General features: G+C 37.2%; 1 protein-coding gene across 1 annotated transcript; it reads right to left on the bottom strand.

Moving 5' to 3' along the window:
- Positions 1-1,111: 1,111 nt before the first annotated feature.
- On the bottom strand, positions 1,112-7,021 carry msx1a (muscle segment homeobox 1a). The gene is made up of 2 exons (XM_074629312.1): positions 6,510-7,021; positions 1,112-3,495 (listed from the first exon to the last, which is right to left on the bottom strand). Exons 1-2 carry the CDS (start codon positions 6,907-6,909, stop codon positions 3,086-3,088), a joined length of 810 nt encoding a protein of 269 aa, XP_074485413.1. The 5' UTR covers positions 6,910-7,021; the 3' UTR covers positions 1,112-3,085.
- Between the last annotated feature and the right edge of the window lie 6,906 nt (positions 7,022-13,927).

Below are 13,927 nucleotides of genomic sequence, written 5' to 3'. Positions count from 1 at the left end.
TATGCTCTAGTGTAGTTCAGGACAGCAGCTTGTCAAATCAGTGCACACAGAGGAGAAGTGTTGCCCGTCCCAGTCCCCCGTTGACATTTTAGGAATGATAAAAGTTCCGCCTTGCCTGGAGCTACAGCCTCACTGGAGCCGGCCTCCGTCTGCGGCAGATTGCCTTTGCTCATTACAGCAATTATTTTACTCCAATTTAACCCCTTGCATTGCATGAATGGCAGAGAACTCCAGAGAAAGCCTTTAAAAAAAACTGCTGCAGAGTGGCCTGTAATTGTCTCCCTTTCTGATCCCATGTTTTGTCATTTAAAGTCTTGAAAATGACTCCCATCAGAAGGATGAATTCTTTATGTAGTAATGTTTAGTACACCAACACCCCCCTCTCCATAATGGGGGTGTCACCTGGCTCATTTTACACCCTAAACACCCCATAATGACACTCTCTAGTGGGATTGTTTACAAGCAATTTTAGCCCCGAGAGGCAATCTGCAATATTTATCGGTGTGTTTTGAAGTCAGCACACAACTGAGTGTCCCCCCCACACACACACACACCAACATCACCCCCCCTCCACCCCCCACATCTCCACCCACTAAATTCTTCTGGCGCCAACAAAATCTAGGTTAGTTGTTTCAAAGCAATAGGCAACAGCTGTAGCAATACATTCCTCCAAATAATATGTGACAATTTTTTTAAATGCACGCTGCACACACCAGAAACTGCAAGTATGTGCACATAAAAGAGTGGACATTATACTGTCAATATTGTTATGGAGTGGGTCACATAAAGCCTTTAGACTTCACCATGACACTCCAAAAAGCATCATATTTAAATCATGCTTATCAATATTACTATTTTTTTTAACACAGTTTAACAGCCTTGTTTATAACCATCCCTTCTACTTTTTTCCCATATCTAAACGTGTTTGTCTCAAGATGTCCAGTAAGTTACAACACTCACAACGGGCCCAAACTTCATCCTAAAAATAGATAAATAATTGTAAAATATTACCTGAAGTTGCCATTAAAAATTCGAAAATGTTATTTTCAAGCACAGATTCTCTATGAAACAGGCACAATGCGTCAAGGTTCAGTCAAAACCAACAACTGCGTAATGAAAAAGAATAAACAATTTATTGTTAAGTTATGTCACAAATATATTCATAATATAAATGAGGATATTCTTCAAATATACATTATTTTACAGTACACATATCCCTTCCGAAGGGAATCAATCCAACAACAGACAGTGCTGTTATAGAAAAAAAATAAAAACAAATGCTGTGGTTCTCCAAATTCACAAAGAGCATTCATTGACACTGGATTCAGTAACCCAACTATAGTTATACGCATTGATATGAATGCAACAAAAAATTGTGTTGTTTTTTTTTGCAGTGTGACAGCAGCCCCAACGATGCATGAAGATTGTTGGTGCAAAATGACTTACTTTAGAAGCTGTTTTTTTTACCTGGCTGGGGAAGATAGAGGACACACTGTGGCACACAGTCTAGTGTCCACACTTGACTGTCCATTTGTGATATCACAGGCCTTCAAAATAGTTTTTCCACCACTGCACTGCAAAAATGTCCATCTTAAAAGTCATTTAGTCTCAGATTATTCAATTGGCATTGTGATTTAGTTGTGGAAGTCTTACATAAGGATGGTGAATAACTCTAAATTCAGTGTAATGTGTATTTCTGTTGAAAAAATATTCATCCTTCCTGATAGCATCCCATAAAATGTCCATTATGAAGCTCAAAATTCATATTTTCAAATCAGTTACACAGACAACCTTAAAACCTTTGGTGAATAGACTCAAAAACTTTGTAGTAAAAATGTGGAGTACCTTGTACCTCATGGTTTATATGACACAACATTTGTCTTTAACACAGTTGGCAAAATAATGAATCAAATGTTTATTTTCATTAAAATATTTAAAAAGTCATTAGAGTTTAAGATTGGCAATTTATGAATTTAGCACATTTAGGGGGGTATATTATGGTAACAACTAAATTATTTATCAAAAAAGAAAACTGATTTCTTCACTTTTTGGTTGACATGAAATGTACCCCTAATTATAGAATGACTCACAGATTTAAGACTAAATGACTAATAAAGTTGGATTATTTCTGCAGTGTGTGAACTCACTGGCGAGGTCAAGAGAGGTGGATAAACTTCAAGGTCCTGACTTACTTTAGAAGCTGTTTTTTTTACCTGGCTGGTGAAGCTAGAGGAGGCTATCTCTGACACACTGTGGCACACAGTCTACTGTCCACACTTGACTGTCCATTCGTGATATCATAGGCCTGCGAAATAGTTTTCCATCACTGCACCGCAAAAATGTCCATCTTAAAAGTCATTTAGTCTCAGATTATTTTCAGAAATAGGATTTATATCAATCTTGATTGGCATTGTGATTAAGTCCACTGACAAATAGACTAAATGACTAATAAAGTTGGATTATTTCTGCAGTGTGTGAAGGTCAAGAGAGGTGGATAAACTTCAAGGTCCTCAGAGGGTCTGTTTTGGAGGTCTTGGCCCTCCTGACATGCCTCTTTATTTAGTGTTTAGTGTCACCTCACCTGTCCGCAGGTACCCCCCTCTCGAGCTCAGAAAGTAGTCTAAACCCCCTCGTGTCCCACTGCACGTGGGCTATCTTTGACACACTGTGGCACACAGTCTAGTGTCCACACTTGACTGTCCATTCGTGATATCATTGGCCTGCAAAATTGTTTTTCCACCACTGCACAACAAAAAATGTCCACCTTAAAAGTCATTTAGTCTCAGATTATTTTCTGAAATACTATCAATCTTGATTGGCATTGTGATTAAGTCCACTGGCAAATACAGATTTAAGACTAAATGACTAATAAAGTTGGATTATTTCTGCAGTGTGACCTTACTGGTGAGGTCAAGAGAGGTGGATAAACTTCAAGGTCCTCAGAGGGTCTGCTTTGGAGGTGTTGGCCTCCTGACATGCCTCTTTATTTAGTGTTTAGTGTCACCTCACCTGTCCGCAGGTACCCCCCTCTTGAGCTCAGAAAGTAGTCTAAACCCCCTCGTGTCCCACTGCACGTGCGTCCCTGTCAGGTGAGGTGGTACATGCTGTATCCGACGTGAGCTGCATACAGTCCCACTGGGGAGACCGGCAGAGAGTGCCTCTGGAACGGGTGCGAGCCGTACGGCACGTGAGCACCCAGAGGAAAGGAAATCCCGAAAGCTGGAGGCAGCATGGGCTTAGCTGCCATTTTCAGTTTCTCAAGTTCTGCCTCCTGCAGCCTCTTGGCTTTGGCTCGCCGGTTCTGGAACCAGATCTTGACCTGGGTCTCCGTCAGGTTGAGGGAGCTGGAGAACTCTGCGCGCTCTGCGATGGACAGGTACTGTTTCTGGCGGAACTTCCTCTCCAGGGCCAGCAGCTGGGACGTGGTGAAGGGGGTCCGGGGCTTTCTGTTGGTCTTGTGTTTTCTCAAAGGACAGGCAGGAGGACTCAGTCTTCCTGTGAGGAGGACAAAAAGATTTCATTTAAAACCTTTGTTGCAATGCGTAATGGCACATCCACACAAGACCATGCGTAAAAGTATCCAAACACTAAGAAATAAATCATATTAAAAAAAATTAAATTAAAAAAATAATAAATAAAATAAAATAAAAAACAAAGAAAAAGAGAATGATCATACCAACAAGTGGACAGTCAGAAACACATTTTATTTTTTTTATTTTTTTTATTTATTTTTCTTACTGCCTCTCCTCATCAGATCTGCAGTCTTTCAAAGCACAGCTCAAGACACACCTCTTTTCTTTGGCTTTTGAATGTACTTGAATTGTGATTACTAATTGGCCTTTTATAAATGATCATTATAAGAGTGTTTTACTCATGGATTTTATCTTGGTCTCTGTCTGTGGATGTGTGTGATTTTGTTGTCTGCTCTGTTGACCTGTTTTTATTCTGTTTTTATTCTGCCTATGTCTGTAAAGCACTTTGGTCAGTTCATGTTGTTTTAAATGTGCTATAGAAATAAATTTGACTTGACTTGACTTGTGCTTTTCATTGTATGTAAATACTTCTTGTTTCTGACTGTCCACTTGTTGGTATGATCATTCTCTTTTTCTTTGTTTTTATTTTATTTTTTTGTATTCTACATGTTCGAAATAAATTAATATAATTAATACAGATGAATGTCTGTAACGCTTTCATTTAAAACCTTGGGTTGCAATGCGTAATGGCACATCCACACAAGACCGTGCGTAAAAGTATTCAAACACTAAGAAATGAATCATATTTAAAAAAATAAAATAAAAAATATATAATAAAATGAAAAAAATAAAAAACAAAAAACAAAGAAACAGAGAATGATCATTCCAACAAGTTGACAGTCAGAAACAAATTTTGATTTATTTTTTTAATTTTTTAATTTTTTAATTTATTTTTCTTACTGCCTATTTAATTTTTTTTTTTATTCTACATGTTCGAATACATTTTGAAATGAAAATGAAAAATGAACATCAGCATGCTAACATTAAAGTCCAAACTTGAGCATAACATTACACATATTTAATATAGATTAATGTCTGTAACGCTTTCATTTAAACCCTTGGGATGCAATGCGTAATGGCACATCCACACAAGACAGTGCGTAAAAGTTTCCATATGTAAAAACACTAAGAAATAAACCATATTAAAGTCCAAACATGCAGCATAACATAACACATATTTAATATATATTAATGTCTGTAACGCTTTCATTTAAAACCTTGGGTTGCGATGCGTAATGGCACATCACTTTTCTTTTTTTTTATAGCTTATTTTGTATATTGTATATTGGTATAATTTCAATTTTTTATTCTTATTTTATTCTAACGTTTTTATCTATTCTTTGTTATTATACTGTTTGACTTGCACCAACAAAACCAAAGCAAATTCCTAGTGTATACCTCTTACACCTGGCAATAAACACCATTCTGATTCTGATTCTGATTCTAATTCTGATTCTGATTCTGATTCTGATTCTGATTCTAATTCTGATTCTGATTCTGATTCTGATTCTGAAAGACTTTGCGTAAAAGTTTCCAAACACTAAGAAATAAATCATATTAAAGTCCAAACATGCAGCATAGCATTACACATATTTAATATAAATTAATGTCTGTAACGCTTTCATTTAAAAACCTCTGGTTATATAGAACCATAGGACCTTCTGCTACTATACTGCAATATTTCGATTATAGCACCACAAGACATGTACATCTTAGAATATGATAGCTTTTGCATCTCTTTTAGCTATAGACGACGTATACTTCTTAAATGGAAGGAGAAGAAGTATCCTCCAACCTTTAGGATGTGATTTTAAAGATCTCATACATCATTTGGTATTGGAGAAGATTCGCTATACTACAAAAGGGTGTGCTCAGAAATGTTATGCTATATGGAGACCCTTTTTAATCTATATAGAAAAAATGGATACAACTGACATTGAGGTTTTAAACTGCTGACCTCATATTACATTTTTTGTTATTCTTTTATTTTATTTAAATTGTTTTGTTTGTTTGTTTGGTATATGTTTCATTCATGTTGCTATCAGATTTAATTCATTTAAATGTATACATGTAATTGTTTATTAGGGGGGGGTGGGGGGGGGGCGTATAATTTGTTTATACAATTATTTACTTTATAGCTTATTTTGTATATTGTATATTGGTAGAAATTGTATTCTTATTTTATTCTAACGTTTTTATCTATTCTTTTGTTATTATACTGTTTGACTTGCACCAACAAAACCAACGCAAATTCCCAGTGTATACCTCTTACACCTGGCAATAAACACCATTCTGATTCTGATTCTGATTATTGGATTTTGTACAGAATACCAATAATAAAAAGACTTTGAGCAAAAGACAAACAAAACAAAAAAAACAACCTTGGGTTGCGATGCGAAATGGCAAACCCACACAAAAAAGACTTTGCGTAAAAAGTTTCCAAACACTAAGAAATAAATCATATTAAAGTCAAAACATGAGCATAACATTACACATATTTAATACAGAATATTGATTTCAAAATACTGCTGCTGGTTTAGGGCCAAAATACATGTCAGATCTTCTGCTATGTTATGAACCATCCAGACCTCTCAGGTCATCTGGATCAGGTCTGCTTAGTGTCTCCAGAGTCACGACTAAACATGCAGAATCAGTTTTTATGCACCAAATATCTGGAACAAGCTCCCAGAAACCTGCAGGACCAACTCCAACTCTTTTAAATCAAAGCTTAAAACTTTCCTGTTTGCTGCTGCTGCCTTTTATTAAACCAGATAAAAATCGTATACTGCACTAGAGCTTTTACTCTGGTGTGTTATACTCTATTTTAGCTTTTATTTTTAGCTTGTTTTTTATTTTCTAATCTTTAATGTTTTTATAACTGTTTAGCAGTTAACAGCTGAAATGTGCTCTAAAAATAAAGCTTGCCTAGATTAATTCCTGTAATATATTATAATGCATATATGACACCAAACTTACTTGGAGGTGTTGGAGAAAAACGAGGACTCTGCAGCCATGAAGTCCTGTCGTTACTGTCCGGACTCTCTGGTTTAATCAACACGTCTTCTGGCATGTTCATGATGTCGCCCACTGAAAACGGAGAGCTCATGGGTAAAGCAGAAGGAGCAGAAGTATCCAGACTACCGAAAGAGCTCATCCTGACGCCCAGGGACGTCCCGGGACCATCCGGAGATGATGCCAGCACCACCACCTCTCTGCTGGGTTTCCTATCCGCCATCAGAGCCTCCACGCTGAAGGGTAAGATAGCCACTTTGGGTTTGACGGTCTCCTCTGCTGCTGCGGAGGAACTCAGGCTGGTGCTGCTCTGCATCTCAACTCTGCTGGTCAAAGCTGACATGGTGATCGATGATGGGGCCATACAGGTCCGGACTGGACACACAGTGGAAAAAGAGTTGCTGCACAAAGTTAGTTGCTGGTGCGCCCTAAGGTGACGGTATCCTCATGTTTATGTGACCAAATTGTTGAGCGCAGAGGGCTTATAATAAAGGCAGGCGTGGAGAGAGAGGCGGCCAATCAGGAGCGAGATGGGCTGGACCTGGACTCCAAAAGAAAAAAGAAAAAAAGTGCATGGGGAAGTTAACAATAGTTACTTTTTCTTTTTTTTTTTAAAACAAGCAACTTCAGATAAACATAAACAACTCTTAATGGGCCATGGTTCCATCAAGACCAAATCCCACAAAATGATGTTAGTATACCCTATAATTAACTTATTGACATTTCATTATAGGAGCTATATAGGCATTGTTTCTATTTTTACGCACCATGTTTATTGATAACTTTTCTGCCCCAAACATTTTTTTATTATTATTTAAAAAGGACCATGTACAGTTTAAAACATAAATGTCACCATTTGATGCATACATACAGTCATACAAGAAAGAACATACAAAATGCACAATACACAGCTACACACATAGCTGTGTATTGTGCATTTTGTATAACAAAGTTAACAATAGTTAATTTTTTTTTTTTTAAACAAGCAACTTTTTATTTGTTTATTTGTTTATTTATTTTTTTGCACAATTTAAGACTATACAACAAAACAAAAAAATAGATGAATAATATAAAGTGCAGGCAGAGGCAAAAAAAACCCACTGGGCTTATCTGAAGCCTCCACCTTTAGAGACAAGATTAATATAAAGAAATAATATGACTACATAATAGTGATAACAAACAATTAAGACAAGATATATAACTTCAGATAAACATAAACACAACAAACTCTTAATGGGCCATGGTTCCATCAAGACTAAATCCCACAAAATGATGTTAGTATACCCTATAATTAACTTATTGACATTTCATTATAGGAGCTATACAGGCATTGTTTCTATTATTACGCACCATGTTTATTGATAACTTTTCTGCCCCCAAACATTTAGACATGCTTTATTCACATCCAGCCATATATGATGACTGTTTTTTGGCCATTTGAGTCCTGAACGTGGGCTTATAATAAAGGCAGGCATGGAGAGAGAGGCGGCCAATCAGGAGCAAGATAGGCTGGACCTGGACTCCAAAAGAAAAAAAAGTGGGGAAGTTAACAATAGTTACTTTTTTTTTTTTATAAACAAGCAACTTCAGATAAACATAAACACAATAAACTCTTAAAGGTCCCATATGATGCTCATTTTCAGGTTCGTACTTGTATTTTGTGTTTCTACTAGAACATGTTTACATGCTGTAATGTTAAAAAAAAACTTTATTTTCCTCATACTGTCTGCCTGAATATACCTGTATTTACCCTCTGTCTGAAACGCTCCGTTTTAGCGCATTTTGACGGAATGGCAACAGAATTGCGTTGCTAGGCAACAGCTTGGTTCCATGTGTACTTCCTGTCAGCTGATGACATTCACATACACTGCAACCAGGAATAAACTGGGACACATTTAGAATGTTTACGTTTAAAATTGTGTCAAGGGTCTAAATATTGTATATTCGTGACATCACGAATGGTCAGAAATCCTGACAGCTTGTTTCAAATGCAGAGTTTCTGAATACGGGCTGTGTGTATTTCCCTGTGGATTGAGTGTTACCATACTTTCACAGTATTTATATAGGACTTAAGCCTGCTTTATAATAACAAAACATGAAAATCTCACTTTTTTATAATATGGGACCTTTAATGGGTCATGGTTCCATCAAGACTAAATCCCACAAAATGATGTTAGTATACCCTATATTTATCCCATAGCTTATTGACATTTCATAATAGGAGCTATAGGCATTTGTTTCCATTATTACGCACCATGTTTATTGATAACTTTTCTGCCCCCAAACATTTAGACATGCTTTATTCACATCCACCCACATATGATGACTGCTTTTTTTTGGCCATGTGAGTCCTGAACGTTGCTCAACAGTTTACTGCCTTCCCTCTTTATATGATGAACCTCTTGCAGCGCGCTGTTTATTGATGGCTGCGGGGCTCTAATCAGATTGAAACAATAAAAAGTGGGGAAGTTAACAATAGTTACTTTTTTTTTTTAAAACAAGCAACTTCAGATAAACATAAACACAACAAACTCTAAATGGGCCATGGTTCCATCAAGACCAAATCCCACAAAATGATGTTAGTATACCCTATAATTAACTTATTGACATTTCATAATAGGAGCTGTAGGCATTGTTTCTATTATTACGCACCATGTTTATTGATAACTTTTCTGCCCCCAAACATTTAGACATGCTTTATTCACATCCACCCATATCCTCCTGAGACCCAGCCCATTGACATGTGTCCTCTGTAGTGGTCATTTTTTCCACATGCATATCCTCTTACTCTTTTGACCTACTCTATCAACCCTTGGTGTGTTGTAAAGAAGACATTCTAGGCTTTTCAGTGATATGGCATGTGTTGTTGTTTTTTTAATCAATTTGAATGTATTCTCGGTTTAATATCACTCTACAGCCATAATCTGTTCATTTTTTTTGTCTTTTCACACTGAAATAGTCCTGTAGTCCACTGTGGACAATAAAAATAAAGTTTAACAAGCCTAAATTGTTAAGATTTCTCTTTTAACCCTAAATAGGAAGGAAATCACAAAAAAAAGTAATTGGAAGACACTTTTTTTAACTCGGTTCCCAGGAGGATATACTGTATGATGACTGTTTTTTTTTGGCCATGTGAGTCCTGAACGTTGCTCAACAGTTTACTGCCTTCAACTCTTTATGTGATGAACCTCTTGCTGTTTATTGATGGCTGCGGGGCTCTAATCAGATTGAAACACACACAGGCCTTCGCAGTCATTTAGGGGTAATTATCAGGCTTGGGGGGGTGGGATCACTGGGTTCCCCCCCCCCCCCCCCCCCCCTCCTTTGACTACGTCCATTAAAGTCAAAAATGATGTGGAGTCGAGGGGGCAAAAGGGGGAGGAGGCATCGTGGAGCCAGGGAGAGATTTAAGCCAGGACTGTCATTGATTTACCTGGCTGTACCTTCTCATTATCTGCACTCCTTAAAGGTCCCATATTATTAAAAAAAGTGAGATTTTCAGTTTTTTTTTATTATAAAGCAGGCTTAAGTCCTATATAAATACTGTGAAAGTATCAAAATGCTCAATCCAACAGGGAAATACACACAGTCCATCCAGTATTCAGAAATTGTGCATTTGAAACAAGCTGTCTGGATTTATGTCCATTTGTGATGTCACAAATACACAATATTTAGACTCATGACACGTTTTTAAATGTAAACATGTGTCCCAGTTTATTTCCTGGTTGCAGTGTATGTTAATGACTTCAGCTGACAGGAAGTAAACATGGACCCAAGCTGTTGCCTAGCAATGCAATTCTATTGCAATTGGTTAATGGACTTGCATTTATATAGCGCTTTTCTAGTCTTCCGACCCCTCAAAGCGCTTTACACTACATGTCAGTATTCACCCATTCACACACCCGTTCATACAATGATGGCCTCTGCCATCAGTGTATGAAGGTGCCAACGTTGCCCATCAGGATCTAATCTAAATACTCATTTACACACCTTGCTCAAGGACACATTGACATGTGACCCGGAGCAGCCAGGGATCGAACCATCGACCTTCCGATTGGTGGACAACCTGCTCTACCCTCTGAGCCACAGCCGCCCAATTCTGTTGAAATGCGCTAAAACGGAGCGTTTCAGACAGAGGGTGAATACAGGCGTATTCACGCTGACAGTATGAGGAAAATAAAGTTTTTTTTTTAACATTACCGCATGTAAACATGTTCTATTAGAAACACAAAATACAAGTATGAACCTGAAAATGAGCATGATATGGGACCTTTAAAAAGAGGGACTGTTATTATTATCGCTTGCACAAAATATGCCTCTGTATCTATATGCTATATTTAATTTAGAAGTTAAGTTTCATATAAAAAAAAATGTTGCTCCTTTAAAATTTTTGTAAATATATCACCTTTTTTTCTGCAGTGTAGCCAGTTTTTCTCAGGAAAAAAGCGTCTGCGTTGCTAATTGCCAAGCATAAACAATCTGTCACGATTTGTCAGTCTCTCCCTAATGGGCAGACAAGTTATGTTGTTTTTAGGCGCCAGCAGCAGCCGGATCAAAGCGCTCGGCTTTAGGGAGACTATTGAAGAGTTGAACCTCCACAGAGAGCAGAGCAGCACCTCCTCCTCTTCCTCCTCCTTCTCTATACCCGCCCTATAGCCCAGGGACACTGAGCCATTCAGCAAGAAAAATTAGCTTTTTTCTCAGCCGATCGCACGCCATTTCCATCTATTCAAATGAGGAGCAGCTATAGTCGGTGTAATAGCAGAGCAGGCTCCTCCAGAAGAAAAGGTCAGCGCCCACTAAAAGGGTTCCTTGGTGCAAAGTGTTTCCCAAAGATGCACATTAGAGATCTCTGTCTGAGGAGATGTTTGGGACTTTATGTACACTGTTAAGAATTTCCCAGTAGAATAACAGTAAAGAACTGGCAGCAGGGTTGCCTTTATGTTACTGTAAAATTAACATTATTATACTGTCGCTGAAATTTACATCCTTGTACTGTTAATAAAAAAAAACTATGAACTATTTTTTTTTTATTATTAATTTCACAGTATTTTACAGTGAATATACATTCATTTACATTATATAGCTGTTTTTCACTTTTCTTTTACATTAGCTTACTGATTTGTTTTAATGCACTATTTAGGTTGTATTTTTGACATACATTTTAATAAACATTATTTTTTGCCGAGATGAATAGACTTAGCAGGTTACAGACATAGGAATAGTCACACTAAATACAATTAAAGGCACTTGTTAGGAAAAAGGCTATAATAGACTTGTTGACACTTTTCTTCTCTGGCTGGCTACAAGCACAGAATGCAAACCAGAACAACATGTGAGTGAAGAAAAGAGATAATTCACTGATTTTACAATCATGTACAATGAACAAGCCTCACATGTGCAGATCAGGTCCCAGAATTAAACAAATACTGCATGAAACTGTTACTGATGATACTTTAGACAGTTGATCAGCAGTAAAGTGATGTGTTTAGCAATAACAGGTTAATACTATTGAAATCCTGCTGTAAATTAACAGCAATTGTTTGCAGTGTGGGGGATTGTGAGACCTCAAAGCAATCATCATCCTCATCATCTATCTGTCACTGCGCCATAATGTCACCAAGGGAAATTAAAAATAACCCTGTTTCTCCATGCAGGACCACAGGCGACCTCAACCAATGCCTCATAAAGTTTAAACTTATTGTGGTGGTTGGAGCCCAGTCATGGTTGAAATAGCTTCCTTCACTTGAACAAGGTGGACGCATACAGGTACCTGATTTGCATGAGCGATAAAGATGACACGATAAGGTAAATAATTAGCTTTTATTATGGTAATCTTTTAAAGAAAGTGGAAATAAAAGAAATGGGGGTTTTGAAATTGTATTGATTTTATAAATGGTATCAAAAATAAAAACATTAGAATTATAAATAAAGATATATATTTAAAAATATTTCTGGAACAACAGGTAGAGTGATTTCCAGTTCCATTCATATTTAAATTGCATCCACAGGTGTTCCCAAATAGTTTTGCATTTTACGCAAATAACCTGGTTCCAGTCGGTTTATAAAAACTTAACACACCAAGTCTTAATTTATCATTTCCTCTGCAGCAGCACATCCTGTGTGTGTGTGTGTGTGTGTGTGTGTGTGTGTGTGTGTGTGTGCGTGTGTATGTATGTGTGTTTGTGTGTACGTATGTGTGTGTGTGTGTGTGTGTGTGTGTGTGTGTGTGTGTGTGTGTTTGTGTGTGTGTGTGTGTGTGTGTGTGTGTGTGTGTGTGTGTGTGTGTGTGTGTGTGTGTGTGTGCAGGCATAGCCATGCATTACCTCCACGTGCAGCTGCAGTGTGTTTGGTGTTTGGAAACACTTAAAGCCTCCAACCTGAACTAGTGGCGCTGCTCAGAGAAAGCGTTTGAAGTCTCACCGGAGTCTCGAGGCTCCAGCGTCCGTCTGAAGTCTCCTCTGCTCGGGGCTCAAACACTTAACCCTCCTCCAACAGCAACTCGTTAAACGGCTCCAAGTAAACACAAATAGGCACACGTGAGACGCATTAAGGTGTTTGTTAACGTGGAGAGCAACAACGCGTAAAAGACTGCTAATTTCTCCTGGTGGTGTGGTGTGGTGGAAACTATACTCAAAAACTCATAAATCACATGTTTGATTGTGAAAACACTGCAGGTATATATATCTGAAACACAGTGGCGGCTGGTGGAAATGTTTCTAGGTAGGGCTGTGGTGCCACATCCAATCAATTTCAGCAAACATCCCAGTATGATTAACGCAAACAAGTGAAGGTATCAAAAACACATTACTACTTTTCAGTTAAATAATCAACAATTATTTTATTCCAACAGGAGCAGTAAAGAATGCGTAGAAAAACACAACAGTATAACATGTACTCAGTGGTGGAAAGCAACTAAGTACATTAACTCAAGTACAATTTTGAGGTACTTGTATCTTACTTGAGTATTTCCATGTTCTGATACTTTCTACATCTCAGAGGGACATATTGTACTTTTTACTCCACTACATTGATTTAATAACTTTATTTACTTCACAGATTCAGATTATTAATACAAAACATAATCAATGAATAAATTATGTATTATTATAGGTTAAACTCAGAGCAGTATATAAAGTCATTAAAATGAGCTCCACCTTTACCAGCTACAACATTAAAGTGAGATAAAAAATAAATTAAAGTTTCAGTGAAACATAATTATCTTGAAGTGTTAGTGGACAAACATGGCAAAATAGGTTTTGAAAAGATATATCCTATAATTAATGTCTGCTGCACATCACTGTTTTTCTCACTTCTCATCAATAGCTGATTATGATTTAATTATGATTTCGACCAAAAGTAGATTTTATTCAACATCTATT

The sequence above is a fragment of the Sebastes fasciatus genome, chromosome 1 (genome assembly GCF_043250625.1).
Source record: "Sebastes fasciatus isolate fSebFas1 chromosome 1, fSebFas1.pri, whole genome shotgun sequence".
In the NCBI taxonomy this organism is placed as follows: Eukaryota; Metazoa; Chordata; class Actinopteri; order Perciformes; family Sebastidae; genus Sebastes; species Sebastes fasciatus.
This window is presented reverse-complemented; position numbering and strand designations above follow the sequence as displayed.

Bases quoted from the DNA above. Each gene is read 5' to 3' on its own strand.
- msx1a (XM_074629312.1), bottom strand. From the start codon at position 6,909: ATGGCCCCATCATCGATCACCATGTCAGCTTTGACCAGCAGAGTTGAG. The intron at 3,496-6,509 runs GTAAGTTTGGTG...TCCTCCTCACAG, and splicing joins TTTTTCTCCAACACCTCCAA to GAAGACTGAGTCCTCCTGCC.